This window comes from Ahaetulla prasina, chromosome 6 (genome assembly GCF_028640845.1).
Source record: "Ahaetulla prasina isolate Xishuangbanna chromosome 6, ASM2864084v1, whole genome shotgun sequence".
In the NCBI taxonomy this organism is placed as follows: Eukaryota; Metazoa; Chordata; class Lepidosauria; order Squamata; family Colubridae; genus Ahaetulla; species Ahaetulla prasina.
The window spans coordinates 103,612,646-103,636,949 of NC_080544.1; the positions used below are offsets into that span (position 1 = coordinate 103,612,646).

At 37.2% G+C, this 24,304-nt stretch overlaps 2 protein-coding genes across 5 annotated transcripts in view; one reads left to right on the forward strand and one right to left on the reverse strand.

Moving 5' to 3' along the window:
• Positions 1–5,029, forward strand: part of B3GNT5 (UDP-GlcNAc:betaGal beta-1,3-N-acetylglucosaminyltransferase 5) — a 29,965-nt gene extending 24,936 nt beyond the window's left edge. For all 4 annotated transcript variants that reach the window (XM_058187143.1, XM_058187141.1, XM_058187142.1 and 1 more), the window contains one exon: positions 1,340–5,029. In XM_058187143.1, the coding sequence (XP_058043126.1) occupies positions 1,629–2,759 (1,131 nt within the window). In that variant the 5' untranslated portion in view covers positions 1,340–1,628 and the 3' untranslated portion in view covers positions 2,760–5,029. The remainder of the gene's footprint in view (positions 1–1,339) is intronic.
• Positions 1–24,304, reverse strand: part of MCF2L2 (MCF.2 cell line derived transforming sequence-like 2) — a 297,446-nt gene that overhangs the window by 146,321 nt on the left and 126,821 nt on the right. The window contains exons 12-15 of the mRNA XM_058187136.1: positions 15,718–15,909; positions 14,862–15,039; positions 10,354–10,457; positions 7,477–7,565 (exon numbers count right to left, since the gene is read on the reverse strand). Coding sequence (XP_058043119.1) covers positions 7,477–7,565; positions 10,354–10,457; positions 14,862–15,039; positions 15,718–15,909 — 563 coding nt within the window. The remainder of the gene's footprint in view (positions 1–7,476; positions 7,566–10,353; positions 10,458–14,861; positions 15,040–15,717; positions 15,910–24,304) is intronic.

Genomic DNA, 24,304 nt, shown 5'->3' on the forward strand with positions numbered 1-24,304 from the left:
GATAGACAATAGATAGACAGACAGACAGACAGACAGACAGACAGACAGACAGACAGACAGACAGACAGACAGACAGACAGATAGAATTAAAAGGTTTCTGGCATGTGTTTTTAAAACCCTCCCTGTACTTCACTCCTTGTCCTTCATTTTTCTACTATTTTGCAAAGAGTAGAAATTTTCTTACACTCTTTGCAAAAATAAAAAAAAAGAGAGAACAGCTTATTTTCTAAGACAATCTGCGGTCCCCCTTTTCTGCTTTCCCTCATCATCCTGACACTGAAAGAGGTTGGGGGTGGGGGAAGGGATGATTTTAGAAGAGAGTAAAAAAAAAAGTAGGTTTTCTCAACCTGGAAGGTATGCATGACCACAAGTATGTATATACTTGTATGCACACGCATCCTCCAGTATGGGGATTCTTGCTTTGGGGGTTTATGCCTTTCTTCCACCCACCCCACCCCAAGAGTTCCCAGGACTGGAGAAATGGCCTGCCCAGAGGAAAGATCTTGTTTTGTTCTGTAAATCTTAGTTTTGGAGGATGATGGTCTTCTGCAAGTGAACTTTTCTTCTCTATTGCAGATAAACCAGAACTGGTCTCTGAAAGCAGGAGTAACATTAGGAGAGAAAAGGCCATCAGAGGCCAGGCTTGGGAAAGTGGATGCCTTTTAATACAATTGGTTAGCCAGAAAAAGTGCTACCAGGTTCTTCCCGAGTTTTGACTATTATAGACAATTATAGACTATTATAGAGTGGGCAACTGTGATTAACTTTACAATCTTTGTGGACTTCAACTCCCAGAATTGGATGTCTCAAAGGTGCTTTTTCAAAAGGCAATTGGACTTTCTTTGTTTTTCCTTGAAGACGTTTGCTTCTATTCCAAGAAGTTTCTTGAATAAGAAGCAAAATGTTTTCAAGGAAAAATGAAGTCCAGTTGCCTTTTGAAAAAAAGCATCTTTGAGACAACCATGGATGACGGAGAATCTCCATAGACACTCCCAGAATTTAAGTTAGAGAGTTAATGACCAACCCTCAGAATGCTAATAACCAGATAACTGAAAGAATATAAATCCTTCCATTTCCCATCTGTCAGTTAGAACTGAAGAAGCTTCTTGGATGAGGAGAGAAATGTTTTCAAAGAAAAAACAATTAAAAAGTCCAGTTGTCTTTTAGAAAAAGCACCTTTGGGACTACCATGGCCAGAATGATTGAGAATCTCCATATTGGGCAGGACTAATTTTCAGAGTGCTTGAGTCTGTGAAGTAATTATCCCTCTCTGTTACCATATCATATAGAAATTATGAACTATACTTAAGATGAATTTTGTTTTTCTTGTGTTTTGCAGATGATGGTGCTGTAACTATTCAGTTTTGAGCTGATATTACATCAGGTGAAGAGGCAACAAAAGAATCTCTGTATGTTGTCAAAGTCCTCCTATATTCACCAAATTTCTTTGGAAACAAGATGACTTTTAAAAGTGAATATATTGGGATTTCATTGAGGTGACTCTCTGGTAACTCAGATGCGTCTAAAATGAGCACTTTTCCTGAAAGAGAAATGTTGAAGCCTCACATGAGAACTTATTTAAAAATCCAGATCTTTAATTGGAATCATATATAAAGAAGTGAACCAGAATGTATGTTAATTCTAGAAAAGTTAGAAAATATCAGTTTGTGCACATTTTTGCCACTTGTTTTGTCCTGTGCTTCATGTTTTTTTGGGTAGAAATTGATAGCCCTAGCTTTGTGGACTATATGAAATCTCTCTCGTACCGATACCTCATAAATAGATATGCTTTTGTGAATGACAACCTAACTACTAGCAGATTTAACAGGGTAGCAAGGCATCGATATTTGATGAATCACGAGGAGAAATGCCAAGGGCAAGATGTTCTCCTCCTGATCTTTGTAAAGACTTCACCTGAAAACTACCGCAGGAGAGATGCAATTCGACAAACATGGGGTAATGAAGACTACGCTCATCACTATCTGAACGCCAACATAAAAACCTTGTTTGTTTTAGGACAATCAAATTTTTCACTTGGAAGTCAAATGCAAATGAAGCTGGAAAGGGAAGACGAGAGGCATGCTGATCTGATTCAACAAGACTTTTTGGATACTTTTTACAATCTTACCTATAAACTACTGTTGCAGTTCAGCTGGGCAAACAAGTTCTGCCCTCATGCCAAGTTTGTCATGTCAGCCGATGATGACATATTTATCCACATGCCAAATCTTATTGCGTACCTCCAAAATCTAGCACAAATTGGGGCTCAGGATGTTTGGGTTGGGCATGTCCATCACGCAGCACCTCCCATGAGGGATAAAAAAAGCAAATATTATGTTCCCTATGAAATGTACCCATGGCCTGTCTATCCTGACTACACAGCTGGAGCTGCATATGTTCTATCCAGAGACGTAGCTGCTAAAGTATACCGAGCCTCACAGACTCTTAATTCAAGTTTTTACATAGATGATGTTTTCATGGGACTTTGTGCCAACAAAGTGGGAATTGTACCACAGAATCACCCCTTCTTTTCTGGGGGAGGAAAGGCTCCTTATCATCCTTGCATTTATGACAAAATGATTACTTCTCATGGACATGTAGATGACCTTCAGTATTTTTGGCAACAGATTACAGATCTAAAACTGAAAAACATTTCTTCTGGAGTTTGGGGTAGTATATATTGTAGAATAGTTAATATTATGCTGCTTTGCAGATTATATAATCACAATACATATCTTTGTTCAGCTGCATTTTCCTAACACTTGAATATCAGAATAGATTTACTGAGCCAGAAATGAAGGAGGAAGTCACTTGTTTTTTCCACAACAAATTAAAATGAACATAGCAAAAGTTCAATAAAAATGTGCCTGCAGATTGCACAGTTCTCCAAAGGCACATTATAATTATAAAAACAATTTTCCTGTTATAATAAAGTTTCCCACCAGATAACTTTAAGAACTGGATAGATCTTAAAGTTAACATTTATACTTCTCAATCTGGAACTATGAAATGGAATTGTTGATTAGTTGAAAAACACACATTTTCTGATATGTTAATACTTGCAGGTCACATGGAGAAAGATGAAGTCCTTGCTGTGACAGTATACTAATGCAAGAGCACTTTTCCCACACACAAACACAGATCTATCACTTCTAAGCATGTTAGCTTTACAGCTTTATTATGTGATCACTCAAGATGAATTAAAAAAAAACCACCCTGATCCTATGCAAGTGGTGCTATCGTTGACATTAAATACTTCTAATGAATTTTGCAAAGCTGTTGTCTTACATTTCATAGTTCTAAGTTGCACACTAAAACAAACAGCCTAAAATTGAAGGCCCTGCCTCAGTGCTCCAATCTACAAGGCCCCATTTGATTTATTCAGTTGGTGTTCACTGCAATTGTGATATCTCTCCAATGATTCCCATTAAGCAAGATATATTTTTAAGAGATTAATACGGAAGGTACACTCTAGGAACAGAAATATGAGCCCTGCAGAGCACTCTTAAAATGTTAAATATTTAATTCCATTTTTTTTCTTTCAAAAATTATGAAATCGGCATATACATGATTAGGCAGCATAAATATATTTAAAAAGAAATTAACTGTTTACATCCAATCTGTGCCAGTTTCATAAAATAGTTTTCTCTTAATCAGAGTTCCAGGGATTTTACCATTTGTACTCTTTCAACTGACAACTTCTCCCATTCTGCATTTCTTAGTATGTGTAAAATAAGCACATCTTCCATTTCCAGAATGGGATGAAACAGGGTTATGTAGTCTGCATGCCTCTAGGCAGTCATTTCTGTCAAAGCATCTGCTTTACTGGTTTCTCTCCTCCCTATTTACTGAGTTTTGACGTTGAAATTAAGACAAATGTAATATCGATTTTATTGGGGTGAGAATTCTGTTTCTGTAACCAATTTCAAAATAATATAAAGCTAACAACTACTGATAGACAGACCATAGACACAAAATGCTTGAATGGCCTCATCTTGTCCTCAAGCAAACAATTGACTTGTCTGTTGTGTCAGATAAAATTAAATGCTTATGTTTTTTTTTGTTTATAGCAGGTTTGTTATGTTGAAAAAGTATTAGCTAGTTGTTAAAGAATAAAGTTGTAGATTGTTTAGCACAGAGAAGAATGATTAATTATTTAAATATTTTATGAAAGCATCCTTTTTTCCTTTAAGGCTCTTAAGCTTGGGGATCTGAACATTATCTTTAAAAAAATTTAAGAGGAAATTCTTAGGTTTACTAGTGTTCTAGATGCAGGGCTGTAATACTATTTTTTTCTTGACTTCACAAGTACTTGCATCAGCCTGAACTGTCACTCAAACTATGTATTGTTACACGATTGTTATACTAGTTTTTACCTGTTTGGTTTGAAGCGATTTGCTTAAAAAAAATATCTAAGGGCAGCAATTATTTATTCATGACACTTTGTTCTGAGCAGTGTTTTATAAAATATCTTTTTTCAATAAACATGTTGTGTATTTTGTAAATGTTCTCTTGTAATTTTTCCACAATGACATTTGCTTCTTGTAAAATAGAACATTTGGAATAGATTACTTGTTTCTTTTTGAGATTGCAATTCCAATAATTGTCAACAAGATTTTGCCTCCTGTTTTAGGTGGGACATTTAAACTGTCTGCACATAACATGCTAAGTTAAAAAATCAGTTAACAAGTACACACTGTGATTTTACCTCCATTGCAGGCAACTTTAACTGTGTTTCTTGGCACATTATTTCAGCCACAAATTTGGTTTCTGGAAACCAGGACATATCTCTGAAAACAGCCTGATTTTAACAAAAGGCCTGATTTAATCTCAATAGCCTGAAATATTGATAGGAATTGCTGATAGCAATTTTGCATGTACTAAGTATTTTACTTCTCTTGTGGCAGCAATAGAAATCTGTATTCTCTACAAGATAAAAACCTTTCCATGGTTATTCAAATACTGAATGTTACTGTTATTTTTTAAAATGTGTACCTTAAATATGCTTGTGCTCAAACATATTAAACTGGCAAATGCTTTGCCAAAGAAACACATTTTAAGAATCTTGTATTTTAAACCTCTCCCTAAACATTATGCAAAGCCTAATGGTTCAACCCCCCCCCCAAAAACAATATATTATTTTACTGGGGTGTTCAAATTCAGCAACTTTAAGACTTGTGGGCTTCAACTCCCAGAATTCTGGGAGTTGAAATCTGTAAGTCTAAAAGTTGCCAAGATTGGGCACCTCTGAACTATTACTCAAGCCATTTTCTCCTACTCTCAAAACGGCCTAAAAATCTTTAAAAACTTGGCTGTCCTCCCAGCCCTTGTGTAGTGTGTTTATGGAAGCTTATTGGTAATTTCTCATTAAAGGGAGCATGTTTGGTAGGACACATGGGATTACATTTACGGTATTTACTGTATTTTTCTAGCATGGTGCCTTAATGACTACACCGAACTGGCTTATAGATTTTAATATATAGTACTATTTTTATTCTTACTATTCTTGACATAAGCCATCCAGAGTCGTTTTGGAGTTGTGGGGATGTAAATCTCATAAATAAAATAAAATAAATAATTCTGGAGATTTTCCTCTAGAATAAATATGCTTCCATACTACAAAACATGCCAAAGTGCTAATATTTATCTATAGGAATAAAGAGACATAAGAGTGTGCTTATATAGTAGTCCAGTTCTACAATCTAATACTTAATATATCTGGAAAGAAGATCATATAGTTACTTATGAATCACATTACACCTGGAGCACTCAGAAATGTAATTTTTTCCAGGTCTGAATCCTCCTTCCTCATAAATGAATACAAAAACAGATTTTTAGCCTTTTCTATAATTATGTCAGTAATTCTATCTAAGCTTAGTTGTTATACATATTTATTTTGCAGTATTCTGTCTTTTTAAAAAGGAACGAGTTGTTGATTATTTAGATGAGTTAGATACATCTGTTAGTCTTGAGAGTTTATGAAATAGTCCTGAATTAAGGCCACTGTATTAAAAAATCAGTATGTATGCAGGATTCTCTTCCATGTATGAAGTTTACAAACAGATACAAATTCTTCAAGATATAAATTTTAGAGACCTCTAAGATGGCAACAAAATAATGTGGAAATTGGATTAAGAGAATTTAAAAATAGTTCCTGTTACAATAAGGAAGCGATTTATCAATGACAAAATTCATTAACAGGGTTTGGAAGTAGTATTGGAGGATTCTTCGAATGGGAAAAATATATTAATAACCATAATGTGGCAAAAGTTTTCACTTATATCACATTAACAAATATATATGCATTCATAAATACATACTGGTAAATGCCATTCCCACTCAGTTATGCATAACATGGTTTTTCTCTTAAAAATTAGGGAAGTAGTTTTAAAGTATTATATACATTATAAATTCCCCTCCATAAAGATAAGCATTTAATAAAGATAAACAAGGATTTATAAATACATATTTATGAATAAATATTCCTAAGTATAAAATACATATCGATTTATAAACACATTATAAACTAAAAATATGTATTTGGTACAAACGTACATAAATGATATCTTATCAATAAAATATTAATAAATGGCTTTTAGTGCAGGTAAATATTTTTGAGAGGAGATACTTCTGAATTTCCATATTTTTTTCTCTATATTTTGCAAGCCAGGCATCTTGTCAATCCTTCATGCTAGGTTGAAAAAAACTCCAGACATGGAAGATCTGATTATTACAACTAAATCATTTTGTTTATTCTTCTCTGCATCTTTTTTTTTTTTGCTCCGTATTATTTTTTTTGAGATAGGTCCATGTTCTGGGTTCATACAAGGTCAATGAACCCTACTTCATCCTTTTACAAACAAAGTATAACACAGCATTATCTTCAAATGTTCTTGGGCTAGAGACCCAAGAAACAAGTAATGGAATACAGGTAGTCCTTGACTTACGACCATAACTGGGACCAGAACGTCTGTTGTTAAGCAAGGTGGTTATTAAGTGAGTCGCGCCCAATTTTATAACCTTTTTGCTACAGTGGTTATTTGAATCATTGAGTTGTTAAGCGAATCAGATGGTCATTAATGCGCCTTCCCCCATTGACTATGCTTGTCAGAGATAGCTAGGAAGCTCACAAATTGCAATCACTGATGCTGCCACATGCCCATTGCCAAGTGTCCAAATTTTGATCACATGACTGTGGGGATGCTGCAGCGGTTATAAATGTGAGGACCAGTTTTATGTCACTGTTTTCAGCACCATTAGAACTTTGAATGGTCACTAAACGGATGGTTGTAGGTTGAGGACTACCTATTTGTTTGGAACGCAAGAACCTTTTTCCCAATCCCACCCATGGTCCTAAAATTGCACACGTTTCTGACACAACAATAACACACCGCTTCCTTGATCAGAATAACAGACGGATCCGTTTTAACAAAATAATAATAATAACCACTTTTCCAAGAACAAGGAATTTCCTACCTTCTCCTAGTGGAAAGGTTTTCTTCACTTTCACTTATTACCAAGACTCTGCTGGAACCTCCCTGACTCGCTTCATGCATCACTTCAATCTGGATATTAATTGTTGTTTTTTTTAAAAAAAAAAAACAGGAACAAAACACAAAACAAAACAAAAAAGTTTTGAGATTCAGGGCTCCTTTATCTGCCTCGAAAACAATTTCTAAATTTCCCTATAAAAACTGCCGTCACTTGGAAACTCGCATCTTAAAGAAATGAAAATGCAAAATCATCCTGGTTTGGCTGTCAATTTGGTTTTGACTCTAAAACTGGTCAGCTCACAACCGCCTTTATGCTGCCTAATTCTTACTTGGCCGTGAACAATATGAAAATTAACAGGAACTCATTTATGTGTAATTAACTCTGAAGTCCAATGACTCTTGAAAAAATTTCAACGGCTGAACTTTCATGTGGCTGTCTATTCCAAGATTTACTTCTCTTCCTCTGTTACTTCCTGCGCCTTGGTGGGTTTGTCTGGGAGTATCAGAAACTGATATTAGAAACTACCTAGGATTAGGCACAACTGAACAACGAACAAAAGGTTTAATAAATCAAGCCATTTTTGACTGGAGATCGATTTAATTATTATTATTTGATTCCTTTTGTCGGATCTGTTTCCAAAGATTGCAGGAAACAAAGCTGGTGACCCAATCATGTTCTATAACAGTGATGGCGAACTTTTCCGCACTGAGTGCCAAAAACGTTGCATGGAAACATTGTGCGTGTATGCGCTCATCGGGGTTGTGCTCCAGAAAAGCCGAACTTCCAGGTTCTAGCGCACATGCGCACCTGACAATCAACAGGCCAGCACGTATGCGCAGGCTGGCTTTCAGCACTGCTGCATGCACAAAGGGCTCGCGCTCCAGAAAAGCTAAACTTCAGGGTTCTTGTTCTGTCCTCCTCCGCCTCCGTCCGAATGATGGCTTAATTAGCTGGCACTATCAGCTCTGGCGACAAAAGAGCCAGCGTCTGCCAAGAGCCCTCGTTATCTTCCACGATGCTGGTGAGTCACAAACTTCAGCTCTAGTCAATTTGCCTGTTACAAAGAGACACAGCAGCTCTGGCTGCCTTTTATATCCTGTGGGGTGTGGCTCCATGACTCAGCACTTCCTAGGCCTGCCCCACCCTTGCTTCTGTTGTTCCCTCCTCTCCTGCCTACGAAACCAAGCCTGATTGCTGTCAGCTGGGTCTGCAGGCGTGGCTGGAGGGGGGGGGGAAGAGTCAGGGGATGGAGGCCTCGTTATTGTTGTGTCTCGTCCAATCTCACCTCAGCCAGGGTCTTCTTATCTGCTTCCGAACACGGAGGAATGTTCTAGTATGCCTCCCGGCCCCAGCCCTGGCTCCATGCCCAGACAGGCTGAAGAAGAAGAAATACCTCCAGCCCCCAGCTCTGGCTCCATGCCCAGGCAAACGGAGCAACTAGACCCCTCCCCCTCCTCCACAGCATGTGAGCCTGAGGGAGGTCAATTGCCAACAGCTGCCGACTGGAGTGACCCCTGCATCAGAAGACTTGATAGGCGGAGGCAACAGAAGGAAGGGAGGGGCAGGCCTGGATAAGTGCTGAGTCATGGAGCCACACCCCATGGCCTATATAAAGGATCTGCTTTCTGGCATTCTCTGAGTCAGGCAAAGTCTAAACATATCTTGCTGAAGTCACTTTCTGGTCTCCTGTCTGCCCTGAGGACTTTGCTAGGACTTTGGCAGAGCTGCAGAGGCACACCTGATTCGGATTTCCCTGACCCGGCTGTCAGCGGAGGAGTGGGACACGACAGTTATCTCTTCCACCTGACCTGTTTCTGGCTCCTGGAGCTGAGCCAGGGAAGCCGGTGCTCCCGAGGTAAGTCCTGATGGCCCTTCCCCCACACTGTCCAAGTCACTTTCTGGCAGCAGGCCCGGCTCCAAGTCACTTCCGGGCATGGGGCCAGGTTCGGGGGCTGAAGTCACAACAGTTCTGGCGCAAATGAGCACCCGACAATCAGCTGGCCAGAGCGCATGCACACACCGGTTTTCGGCACTGCCACACGCACGAAGGATAGTTGATCGTCATGCGTGCATGCGAGCTACAAACCCAGAAGACAAACAGGCAAGGCCATACGTGCCGGGCAACATGGCTTCGCGTGCCAGTTTGGCCACACATGCCATAGGTTCGCCATCACAATTCTATAAGATGGGCCCAGCCTTCTGGGTATGTATGTATTTTGGAAAGTGGAAAAGAGGTATATTAAATTTTGCAATGATTTGACCTGCCAGTTTTACTTCCAACACACTTCCACCAAAGCCTCCTGAAACAGGGTGCCACCAAAAATGGATGCTGTTAGTATTTACAGGTAGTCCTCAATTTACGACTGGTTGTTTTAACTACCGTTCAAAGTTATGACGAACCTCCCCAAGTTCTACTTACAACTCTGTTTTGAAGTTCCAATGTCTGCTTCCCCTTCCCCACAGTCATATGATCGCATTTATGGCCCACCTTTATGGCTGTTTGCAACGTCTTGTGGTCACATTTCTGGCAAAAAAAACGGCCATCGGGTACAATGGGTTCACGTAATAACCACTGCAAAAAATGTTGCTAAATCCGGCGTGGTCATATGGTGACATGCTTAATGACCGGCACGACTTATGACCATAATTCTGGGCTCAATTATGGTCATAACTTGAGGACTACCTGCATTACTACAATTTTATGTGCATTGTCGGCGATAAAATCTTGTGAGGTGAGGGAGCAAAGTCTAGAAATTAGAAAAATAGAAGGCTGATTCCAGACTAAATTGCTAAGGTTGAGAAACATTGCTGAAATTTCTCTCCTGAAAACTTAATTTGCAAATATCACAACTCTCTTACCTTAATTCCACCTTTAGCCTTCTTTACGCTTTTCTTTTTTGACAAATCTGCATCAGAAATGGATTTTGGAGGGCTAGGAATTTCTACTGATCTTCTATTGGGAGCTGGGAGGGGAAAAAAAAGACCAAATAAACAGCACTCTCAAAAGATCAGAAAATGCCACACTACAAGCACGTCGCAAAGACGAGAACTGGCAGCTCACTGCATTAGGCAGCATTTCAAGTTGTGTTATCAGATGCCCGAGATAAAATTTATCTAACTTAATTGTGCTGCTTACACAATAGAATTTTTAAAAACTTGGAATTTTTTCCTCTCTTCCCCCCTTTTTACTTACCGTTAGTTGCGTTTATGCAACGCAAAAAATGTTTTAACTATTTTCCGAGAACCCCACCCATGTAGTTAATTGAGGGTTCAGTGTACAGACAGCCCTGGACTTACAACTATTCAAAGTTACAACAGCTTTGGGGAAAGGTGACTTACGACTCATCCTCAAAGTTATAACCATCACACTACCCGAGGGTCATATGATCATGAATTATGTGCTTGATCACCAACTTGCATTTACAATGGTTGCATCAAAATGTTACACCTCTTGAAGTTAAGGGCAGTCTGATCTGGGAATTGCTTTATTTCATGCATGGCATACCAACTACACGGTTTGCTAAAGCACAGCATTGGAGGGGGGAGGGCATCCTCTATTCTTACCACTTTCTATAGAGGGACGATTGAAAGCATTCTAATTATATCCACTGTGTGGTTTGGAGTTATCACCGTTTTGGACAGGAAGGCTGTGCAGAGAGTGGTGAGGACGGTAGAAAAGATTATTGGAAGTTTACTTCCTTCTATCCAGAATATGGCATATATAAGCTACCGTTTGACTAGGGCATGGGGTATTGTCAGGGATCCTCTCCATGACCTCTTTTCTTTGTTACCTTCTGGGTGGAGTCTTTGTAGTATCCAAAGCAGAACAACTAGATTTCATAATAGCTTTATACCATTCAGTATCAACCTTTTTAACTCTCAAGCTTCTTTTTTTTTTTTGCTATGTATTCTAAATGGTCTGTCATTTTATATATTTATATGTATGTATATATATGTATATATATGTATATCTCATATTTATTATATTGTATTGTATTATATTGTATTACATTTTATTACATGTATTAATTATACTATAATTATACAAGCGGGACTGGCCTGATTTTTTAAATTCTAAATTTTAAATTTTAAACTTTTAATGGTAATTTTATTGGGTATTTTATATGGTCAATTGACGGTTTTAATTTCGACTTTTATTGAATAAGCTTTTTAATTGTTATTTTAATATGTATATTAACTGTTTTAAATGAAGGCTGTACACCGCCCTGAGTCCTTCGGGAGAAGGGCGGTATAAAAGTTTGATTAATAAATAAATAATTAAATAAATAATTATATTTTATATTATATAATATTAATTATTACACTATATATTATATATACTGTAATAACAACTAGCCTTGTGGTGCAACCAAAACAATCTGGAACTGAACACACTCAAAACCATAGAAATGGTGGTAGACTTTAGGAGAAACCCTTCCATACTTCCACCTCTCACAATACTAGACAACACAGTATCAACAGTAGAAACCTTCAAATTTCTAGGTTCTATCATATTGCAAGATCTAAAATGGACAGCTAACATCAAAAACATCATTAAAAAAGGACAACAAAGAATGTTCTTTCTGCGCCAACTCAGTAAGCTCAAACTGCCCAAGGAGCTGCTGATTCAGTTCTACAGAGGAATTATTGAGTCTGTCATTTGCACCTCTATAACTGTCTGGTTCGGTTCTGCAACCCAACAAGAAAAACACAGACTTCAGAGGATAATTAGAACTGCAGAAAAAATAATTGCTACCAACCTGCCTTCCATTGAGGACCTGTATACTGCACGAATCAAGAAGAGGGCCGTGAAAATATCTACAGACCCCTCGCATCCTGGACATAAACTGTTTCAACTCCTACCATCAAAATGACGCTATAGAGCACTGCACACCGGAACAACTAGACACAAGAACAGTTTTTTCCCGAAGGCCATCACTCTGCTAAACAAATAATTCCCTCAACACTGTCAAACTATTTACTGAATCTGCACTACTATTAATCTTCTCATAGTTTCCATCACCAATCTCTTTCCATTTATGACTGTATGACTATAACTTGTTGCTGGCAATCCTTATGATTTATATTGATATATTGACCATCAATTGTGTTGTAAATGTTGTACCTTGATGAACGTATCTTTTCTTTTATGTACACTGAGAGCATATGCACCAAGACAAATTCCTTATGTGTCCAATCACACTTGGCCAATAAAAATTCTATTCTATTCTATTCTATTCTATTCTATTCTATTCTATTCTATTCTATTCTATTCTATTCTATTCTATTCTATTCTATTCTATTCTATTCTATTACATTACATTACATTACATTACATTACATTATATATTATATAATTATATTGTATTGTATTGTATTATATTATATTATAGATATATCTCCTCTCTTATCTTACATTGCTTAGGAGAAATTTATATAATTTATAATGCTGGTAAAAAGAAGATGGGGCTTTAATCAGGTCCCTTGGTGCAATTTGACTTTTTTTTTTTGTATTCCCTGCAGGCTCCCTAATGGAAAAACAAACAACGTTTTTATTTCTAATGTCACCTTTCATTACTGCTCCATCACCAATAAAAAATAACCAATAAAAACTAAATATAGTAATATAGCTATTCCTGCTATTCGCAACATCAGTTTTCTTATTTACACGCAAACCAAACACACCTGTGCTTTTACTTTTGTCTGTTGTATTTCCTTTCCCAGCAGCATCCTTATACAGCTAGTCCTCAACTTACAACCTTTCACTTAGCAACCGTTTTAAGTTACATAAGGGACTTATGGCCATTTTTTCACACTTCCGACCATTGCTCATGGTCACATGATCAAAATTCAAATGTTTGGCCACTGACTCATATTTATGACGGTTGCAGTGTCCCTAGGTCATGTGATCCCCTTTTGCAAATTTCTGACAAGCACAGTCAAATATGGGAAGCCAGATTCACTTAACAGCCATTGTATTAACTTAACGACTGCCGTGAATCACTTAAGAACTGTGGCAAGACAGGTTGTAAAATGGGGAGGGGGGCCAAAACTCACTTAACAACTGTCTTGTTTAGCAACAGAAATTTTAGGCTCAACTGTGATCGTAAGTCAAGGACTACTTGTATCCAGTTACAAATATGTATGAATTCCCTTCTCTTCCTGCATTTCCCATCTTTTCTTGCTGTCCCCTAAATGGCATATCTCTGTTTTAAGTAATGTCCAGGCTTGGACATTATTAAGTGAGAATTAGAAAGACCTAATTGTGCTATTTTACAATTATCTGTCGATTTCTGGCAGATAGATAGGGAAGAAATAGAGGTAGTGACAGATTTTATTTTCCTGGGCTCCAAGATCACCGCAGATGGGGACTGCAGCCAAGAATTTAAAAGACGCTTGCTCCTGGGGAAGAAAGCTATGGCAAATCTAGACAGCGTACTAGACATCACCCTGCCAACAAAAGTGCATATAGTCAAGGCTATGGTTTTCCCAGTTGCAATGTATGGCTGTGAAAGTTGGACCATAAGAAAGGCTGAGCACCAAAGAATTGAGGCCTTTGAACTCTGGTGCTGGAGAAGACTTCTGCGAGTCTCTTGGGCTGCAAGGCAACAAACAAGTCCTAGAGGAGATCAACCCTGACTGCTCTTTAGAAGCCCAGATCCTGAAGATGAAACTGAAATACTTTGGCCACCTAATGAGAAGGAAGGACTCCCTGGAGAAGAGCCTAATGCTGGGAAAGATGGAGGCCAAAAGAAGAAGGGGACGACAGAGAACGAGGTGGCTGGATGGAGTCACTGAAGCAGTTGGCATGAGCTTAAATGGACTCCAGAGGATAGGAAGGCCTGGAGGAACGTTGTCCATGGAGTCGCGATGGATCGGACACAACTTCGCAACTAACAACAGCAACAATTATCTTTGCCTAAGCTGCAATCAGACAAGCCCTGGAACACAATCTCTTGCTCAGTGGGGGGGGAAAAATCCAATTTAAGAACCACAGAATGGTGGTTGTTTAGCCTCTGCTGAACACTACAGTAAAGGGGACACTACAACTTGCAGTAAGTTCCACCATTAAATCGTTGCAGTGCAGAAAATTCCAGGAGTTGTAAGGTTCACCAATGGTTGGAAGAACTATGACCCACACATTCAGAAAGACCGCTAGGACTAGCTTGAGAGTAAATACGTGGAAATATTTAGGTGATTAAAAAGGCTCTTAAACTGGGTGCAGTTCCAGGAACCAGCATAATACTAAGCTAGCTAGAGTAAACAGAGAAAGGACATTCGCAGATAACACCTGGCCAAGAAAACCAGCTCTCTAAACATGGGGTTCCAGAGTCACTCCATCCCATAGTATTCCCCCAAAACCTTACCTAACGGGGCAGGACGGACGGTTTTAGGAGAGGCTCTCTTGGGCGAGGATTCGGGATGAGGGGCAACGGGTTGTACTGGCCGGGTCTGTTTTGCTGCCAACTTCTTCAGGCTGACTTGTCTTTTCTCAAACATTTCTTGCACGTCTTCGAGTTTCTGTAGTACTCTTTGGGCATTGCTCTGCAGGAGAAAAAAATAAATAAATTGGGGTTATGTAAGAAACCAATTATAGGTGGCTCAGTGCTAAGCCGCTGAGCTTGTCGATCAAAAGGTCGGCAGTTCAGCGGTTGGAATCCCTAGTGCCGCGTAACGGGGTGAGGTCCTGTGACTTGTCCCAGCTCCTGCCTACCTAGCAGTTCAAAAGCACATAAAAAATGCAAGTAGAAAAGTAGGAACCACCTTTGGTGGGAAGGTAACAGCATTCCGTGCACCTTTGGCGTTTAGTCATGCTGGCCACATGACCATGGAGATGTCTTTGGACAGCGCTGGCTCTTTGGCTTTGAACCGGAGATGAGCACCGCCCCCTAGAGTCGGGATCGACTAGCACATATGTGGGAGGGGAACCTTTACCTTTTACCTTTAAGGAACCAATGCAATGCTTCTATTCAAAAGCATCTTTTCGGCACCTGACGCTTGGTCTTAGCGTTGACCCGGGATGTCCAACTTTAAGACCTATGGACTTCAACAATCCCACAATTCCACAATTCTGGGAGTTGAAGTCCATAAGTCTTAAAGGTGCCAAGGTTGGACACCTCTGGCGTTGACTAGCAGTGGACATTAGTGTCTTCAAATTTGAAGGCTTTCAAATACTCTTGGACGAACATTCATCAAACACTGGCTGCCCACTTAGGATCTTACCTTTATTTCTGGGGTGAGAATCGCGTCAAACTGGTTGTAGAACTCCTTTGCATTCAGCATCTGGTGGTCTTTGAGAGTTTCCAGGAACTTCTCTATCTCACAAAGTGCAGTTTCAGCTCCCTCTTGTGTTTGGCATTTGTCTACAGCTTGGGAAGCTAAGAGGTAGATCCCAGCTTCACCCCACTGGCTAGCCTTGAAAAAGAGGAGATGAATATGCTGTTAAAAGCTCAGATAATACATTTCCTCAGATATCAATCCCTGGGTCCTCGTGGTGTGAGCTGGGACGTTTTAGGGGAGCAGAAGAATGAAGAGTTTTATAATTTTGCCTTTTATAATTTTGTCAACAGTAAACTTAAAGATTCAAGATCCATCCCACCACTAAAAGATTCTAACAACAAAGAATGCAATGACGAAACAGTCAAAGCAAACCTCTTCAACATTTTCTTTGGCTCAGTTTTTGTTAACTCCGATAACACATATCCAACATTCCACAAACGAACCAGCAATGACTATGATGATTTAACTCATATAGATTTCACAGAAGACAACGTTGGTAAAGCTCTTCACAACTTAAAACCATCGCTTTCTATTGGACCTGATGGTCTATGTGCATATTTCTTAAAAAAACTTTCCATTAATATAGCTGAACCCCTAAGTATTATCTTTGATAAAGCTTTCACTACCAGTTCTCTTCCCAAACTTTGGTTACTAGCCACAGTCATCCCCATCTTCAAAAAAGGAGACCACAGCTTAGTCGAAAACTACAGACCGATCTCCCTTTGCTGCGTCACCTGCAAAGTCATGGAATCTATCATCAATCAATCCATTACCTCACACTTAGAAACTAACAACCTACTCTCCAACAAACAATTTGGTTTCAGGAAAAAGTTATCATGTAACTTACAACTTCTCCACTGCAAAAACATATGGACTTCAAATCTAGATCAAGGCAAATCAATAGATGCAATCTACATAGACTTCTGCAAAGCTTTTGACTCAGTAGTACACGATAAACTTCTCCTTAAACTAACATCCTATGGCATCTCAGGACCCCTCCACAAATGGATATCTGCTTTTCTGTCTAACAGACAACAAGTGGTCAAAATTGGCAATGCTTTATCAAATCCTGTTCCTGTCAAGAGTGGCGTTCCTCAAGGCAGCGTCCTTGGACCAACACTCTTTATTCTATACATTAATGATCTTTGTGACCATATCTCAAGTAATTGTGTTCTCTTTGCTGACGATGTCAAACTATTTAACACCACAGACAACACTTCTATCATTCAAAACGACCTTGACCATCTAACCGCTTGGTCTAAAATTGGCAGCTCAAATTTCAACCAGCAAATGCTCAGTCTTACATATAGGAAAAAGAACTCTAAAACTAAGTACATACTAGATGGACATTACCTTACAGACGACCCCATCCCGTTAAAGACCTTGGAGTTTTCATGTCAAATGATCTAAGTGCCAAAGCCCACTGCAACTACATAGCAAAAAAAGCTCTAAGAGTTGTAAACCTAATTTTGCGTAGCTTCTTTTCCAAAACACCACACTACTAACCAGAGCATATAAAACATTTGCTAGACCAATTCTAGAATACAGCTCACCTGTTTGGAACCCTCACCACATCTCTGACATCAATACAATTGAGCGTGTCCAGAAATATTTTACAAGAAGAGTTCTCCATTCCTCTGAAAACAACAAAATACCTTATCCCACCAGACTTGAAATCCTAGGCTTAGAAAACTTGGAACTCCGTCGCCTTCGACAAGACCTAAGTTTAACTCACAGAATCATCTATTGTAATGTCCTTCCTGTCAAAGACTACTTCAGCTTTAATTGCAATAATACAAGGGCAACCAATAGATTTAAACTTAATGTAAACCGCTTTAATCTAGATTGCAGAAAATATGACTTCTGCAACAGAATCATCAGTGCTTGGAATACTTTACCTGACTCTGTGGTCTCTTCCCATAATCCTAACAGCTTTAACCAAAAACTTTCTACTATTGACCTCACCCCATTCCTAAGAGGACCATATACGTGCATAAGCGCACAAACGTGCCTACCGTTCCTGTCCTATTGTTTTTCTTTTCTTCTTCCTATATATGTTTATATGTGTATATACTATATAATCTTTTTGTATGATGTTGTGACAAAATAAATAAATAAATAAATAAAATAAAGAGTTGGCACCATTAATACATTAAATGGATACGTTACCATCAATCTGTGAAATTAGGCATTTTATAGAATGCCTAGGAAAACTATAGAATGCCAAAAATGGAATGTCGAAGGATGAAACACTTAATATTGCACACATTCTATGCAGTGCCAAAAGGCAAACCAGCGAAGTATGGAATACTTCTGCTAAAATGCCATTCCAGCCTTCCTTGTTGCAGTAAGTAATCAATACTGGACTTTTTCTCTTTTCTCTTGGTTTTTTTTTCTCCCAGTAGGAAAATCTTATACTTTATTTTGCATTTCTTCATTCATTTTCATATACGTCTTTTAAATAAAGGGTTAAGGGTTAGGGTTAAGATGAGGGTTAGGGTTAAGAATAGGGTTAGGACTAAGATTAGAGTTAGGGTTAGGATTAAAATTAGGGTTGGGATGAGGGTTAGGATTAAGATTAGGGTTAGGGTTAAGATTAAGATTAAGGTTGGGATTAGAGTTAGGGTTAGGATTAAGATTAGGGTTGGGATTAGAGTTAGGATTAGGATCAGCGGTGGATTTCTACCAGTTCGCCCCAGTCCGGGCAAACTAGAAGTGGTAGCGGTGAGAGTCTCCACCTACCCACCCAGACATCATCATGGACGCTTTGAGCATGCGCAGAAGCGCTCTGAGCGATGGATTAAAATTAGGGTTGGGATGAGGGTTAGGGTTAAGAATAAGGTTAGAGTTGAGATTAAAGTTAGGGACAGGGTTAAGATTAGGGTTGGGATTAGGCAAGCCTAACCCTAACCATTTTCATGTCTGAGAGTAGCGCAGTTTAACAAGGGGTGCTTTGTGCGTTTGTACAAATTAAGCAACATAATTCAAAATTAGAAAATAAAATGGCTGAATTTCAAAGTAAAATGGAAAAAACAGATGATGAAATAGTTTTGATACAATATAGAAATATGGAATTTGCTCTAAGAATTCGTGGTCTGAAAGAGAATAAAGAAGAGAATTTAAAAGACTTTATGCAAGAAAAATTTAAAGTAATAACTGATGAGATGTCTGAAATGAAAGAGCAGATATCAGAAATTCAAGTGGGAAATAAAGAAGTTAAGAAGGATTTGTAATTGCAGTACAAAGTTTGGCAAATAATGTGATTTTATTGGAAGAGGAGGTTGAAGAAATTAAGCAACATAATTCAAAATTAGAAAATAAAATGGCTGAATTTCAAAGTAAAATGGAAAAAACAGATGATGAAATAGTTTTGATACAATATAGAAATATGGAATTTGCTCTAAGAATTCGTGGTCTGAAAGAGAATAAAGAAGAGAATTTAAAAGACTTTATGCAAGAAAAATTTAAAGTAATAACTGATGAGATGTCTGAAATGAAAGAGCAGATATCAGAAATTCAAGTGGGAAATAAAGAAGTTAAGAAGGATTTGTAATTGCAGTACAAAGTTTGGCAAATAATGTGATTTTATTGGAAGAGGAGGTTGAAGAAATTAAGCAACATAATTCAAAATTAGAAAATAAAATGGCTGAATTTCAAAGTAAAATGGAAAAAACAGATGATGAAATAGTTTTGATACAATATAGAAATATGGAATTTGCTCTAAGAATTCGTGGTCTGAAAGAGAATAAAGAAGAGAATTTAAAAGACTGTGTTTCTCAGAGGTTAAGAAGATTTAAACTGAATATTAAGTTGGAAATAAATAAATAATTTTATAGAAGATGGCAGCCAAACAATTAAAGTCTACTGTAACAAAGGGCTCTGGAATCTCATCAGCTGGTGCCTCTCCAGCTCATACAGGGGAGACTAGAACATTGAATTTAGAGGCGGTACAAGAGAATTTAAAAGACTTTATGCAAGAAAAATTTAAAGTAATAACTGATGAGATGTCTGAAATGAAAGAGCAGATATCAGAAATTCAAGTGGGAAATAAAGAAGTTAAGGAAGGATTTGTAATTGCAGTACAAAGTTTGGCAACAAATGTGATTTTATTGGAAGAGGAGGTTGAAGAAATTAAGCAACATAATTCAAAATTAGAAAATAAAATGGCTGAATTTCAAAGTAAAATGGAAAAAACAGATGATGAAATAGTTTTGATACAATATAGAAATATGGAATTTGCTCTAAGAATTCGTGGTCTGAAAGAGAATAAAGAAGAGGATTTAAAAGACTTTATGCAAGTAGCCAAGCCGATTCCCCGATACTTTGTAACAAGTTTGAAAACAGCAAGAAAATGGAGGCGAATTGTTAACAAGTTAACGAGTGGAAAGCGAAAGTGATACTTTCAGCGTTTGTCTGCAGTTGGTAATTTGCATGTTACTTGCTGCTTTAACTCTTTGCTGCCTAGAATCTAGGAGATTTTTAAATATTGCTTTAAAAGACTGTGTTTCTCAGAGGTTAAGAAGATTTAAAGTGAATATTAAGTTGGAAATAAATAAAATAAAATGGCTGAATTTCAAAGTAAAATGGAAAAAACAGATGATGAAATAGTTTTGATACAATATAGAAATATGGAATTTGCTCTAAGAATTCGTGGTCTGAAAGAGAATAAAGAAGAGAATTTAAAAGACTTTATGCAAGTAGCCAAGCCGATTCCCCGATACTTTGTAACAAGTTTGAAAACAGCAAGAAAATGGAGGCGAATTGTTAACAAGTTAACGAGTGGAAAGCGAAAGTGATACTTTCAGCGTTTGTCTGCAGTTGGTAATTTGCATGTTACTTGCTGCTTTAACTCTTTGCTGCCTAGAATCTAGGAGATTTTTAAATATTGCTTTAAAAGACTTTATGCAAGTAGCCAAGCCGATTCCCCGATACTTTGTAACAAGTTTGAAAACAGCAAGAAAATGGAGGCGAATTGTTAACAAGTTAACGAGTGGAAAGCGAAAGTGATACTTTCAGCGTTTGTCTGCAGTTGGTAATTTGCATGTTACTTGCTGCTTTAACTCTTTAACTCTTTGCTGCCTAGAATCTAGGAGATTTTTAAATATTGCTTTAAAAAAGCTTTAAAAGACTGTGTTTCTCAGAGGTTAAGAAGATTTAAACTGAATATTAAGTTGGAAATAAATAAATAATTTTATAGAAGATGGCAGCCAAACAATTAAAGTCTACTGTAACAAAGGGCTCTGGAATCTCCTCAGCTGGTGCCTCTCCAGCTCATACAGTGGAGACTAGAACATTGAACTTAGAGGCGGTACAAGAGAATTTAAAAGACTTTATGCAAGAAAAATTTAAAGTAATAACTGATGAGATGTCGGAAATGAAAGAGCAGATATCAGAAATTCAAGTGGGAAATAAAGAAGTTAAGGAAGGATTTGTAATTGCAGTACAAAGTTTGGCAAATAATGTGATTTTATTGGAAGAGGAGGTTGAAGAAATTAAGCAACATAATTCAAAATTAGATAATAAAATGGCTGAATTTCAAAGTAAAATGGAAAAACAGATGATGAAATAGTTTTGATACAATACAGAAATATGGAATTTGCTCTAAGAATTCGTGGTCTGAAAGAGAATAAAGAAGAGAATTTAAGGAAATTTTTCTGAAGTATTTGCTGAGATATTAGCAGCTCGTCCAGCAGATGTGGCTTATCAAATTGATAAAATATATCGTGTGAATTCTTGGATAGCAAGGCAAAAAAGTTGCCAAGGGATGTTGTTATTTATTTTACAAATAGAACAGTGAGAAATCAGATTTTGCAAGCCTCATATAAGGGAGAAGATTCAGATTGCTGGTCAGGATATTTTAATATTAAAGGAAATTCCACCAAAATGTTAAGGGCTAGAAAGGAATTTGCCTTCCTGGTGAATGAACTTAAAAAACGTCAGATTGAATATAGATGGGATATCCCAACTGGTATAATAGTATATTATGCAGGGAAAGTACATCGTCTCAATACAGTTGGAAAAGCAAGAGAATTTTATGTTGAGGCATTAAAGTTGGAAGTCTTCTCCATTGGAAGCTAGAAGAAGGAGACTGAAGTGAAGGAAAGAGAAGTGAAGCAGGTACAAGAACAGATTGTGATGGAAGAAGATTTATTACAAGTGTTGGAAATACCTAGGACGGGTCCAGATTCAAAAGAACAAAGGCTGACAAGAGCTGCTGCTAAACGCAAGGAACAAGAGATGAAGGCACAACAACAACTGGCAACTACTACAACGGAAACAGTGGGAGGAGCAAGGCCTAAAGCAAAATGTGATCTGCGGCTAGTGTTCCAAAAGTTTCCTTTGGCCGATAATGGCAATTAAACTATTATCTTGGAATGTTAATGGTTTGAATTCACCGCAGAAGAGAAGGAAAGTATTTCATTATTTGAAACAATTTAAAAATGACATTACCTGTTTACAAGAAACACATATTAGATCTTTAGACCAGAAATATTTGATAAATTCAAAACTGGGAGTACATTTTGTTGCCTCCTCTTTGGAAAAAAATGGTTTAGTTATATATATAAAGAAGGATATATCAGCAAAATTAATTGAGGTGGATAAGCAAGGAAGATACATTGCTATTGAACTCTTGTTGGAGGGAAAGAAGACATTATTAATAGGAGTTTATGCTCCGAATCAACAACAAGAAAATTTTTCAAGTTTTACATAAAAGAATAGTATTTTGGGATTATAAATCATATATATTAATGGGTGATTGGAATGGTGTGTTGGATACTCAAAAGACAAAAAGTTTAAGGAAGATATCAAGCCGGGCGAAATTACCAAAGGCTTTTTGAAATGATGGAGGACTTGGAATTAAGAGATATTTGGAGAGAACATAATACAGAAGAGAGGATTTTACCTTCTTTTCTGATAGGCACCAATCATTTTCGAGGATTGATTTTATTTTGATTACTAATGATTTGTATTCTAGAGTGAAGAAGACTAAGATTTGTTCAAGAACTTTATCTGATCATAGTCCAGTTTGGATTGAATTTGATCGGAAAAGGAGGCTAGGAGATCATGGAGGTTGAATGAGAATTTGTTTAAATATGAACAAAATGTAAATGAATGTAAAAACAAATGAAAGAATTTTTATTATGAATATGAAAAAGAGACATCTATAGAGATGATTTGGGACTAGTAAGGCTTATATGAGAGGAAATCTTATACAAATGAATATTAAATACAAAAATAAATTGCAGAAAAGAAAAAGGAACTGGAAGAGGAAATTAAAAGAAAGAACAATTATTGATAAATAGCCCAGGAAATAGTAAAATAAAAGAATCAATAAATATATTGAGAGGTCAGTTTAATATGTTGATGGCAGATCAAGTAGCAATTAATTTACAATATGTAAAACATAATACGTTTAATAATGCCAATACGCCAGGAAGATGGCTTGCCTATTTAATAAGGAAAAACAGAAAATCACGAACGATTGATAAAATAGAATATAGGGGTAAGGAAGTTTATCAAAAGAACTTGATTAAAAAGCATTTTAGAGTATTATAGTAAGTTATATTCTAGGGATATGGTTGATGATACAGAGATAGAAAGATATTTACAACAACAAAATATTTGTGAGCTTACAGAAAATCAAAGAGAAGAATTGAATCAATTAATTACTTCAGAGGAAATTTTCTTAGCAATTAAACAACTTAAAATCGGTAAAGCACCAGGAACAGATGGTTTAACAGCTGTTTATTATAAAATTTACAAAATGAGATGGTTGAACCACTTAAAGAGTTATTTAATAAAATTCAAATGGGAGGAGATGTTCCCCCTTCATGGAGGACAGCCTTTATTTCGTTAATACCGAAGGAAGATCGAGATGGTATTAAAGCAGAGAATTATAGGCCTATATCACTTTTAAATACTGATTACAAGATATTTACCAAGATATTGGCTAATAGATTAATGCCAGTGATGAATCAAATAATTCATAATGATCAGTCAGGATTTATTAAGGGTAGGCAGATGAGATATAATGTGAGGCAAATCGTAAATTTACTTGAATATTTGGAACGAAACAACCAAGTATCAGCGGCATTCCTTTTTTTGGATGCTGAAAAAGCTTTTGATAGATTGGATTGGCAGTTTTTGTTTAAAGTAATAGAAAAAATGCAATTTGGGGATTATTTTATCCATGCAATTAAAGCAATATATCAGAAGCAAACAGCACAAATAATAGTAAATGGTGGGTTAACAGAAACTTTTAAAATTGAGAAAGGGACGAGACAGGGATGTCCCTTGTCCCCATTACTTTTATTTTAACTTTAGAAATTCTTCTGAATAACATACGTGGTTCCGATCGAATAAAGGGAATTAGAGTTAAACATCAAGATTATAGATTAAGAGCTTTTGCAGATGACCTGGTTGTTACTGTATCTCAACCAATATACTCAGTAACTGGTTTAAAAGATATAATTGGTCAGTATGGTAAAGTATCTGGATTTAAGGTGAATCAGCAAAAGACAAAGATGAT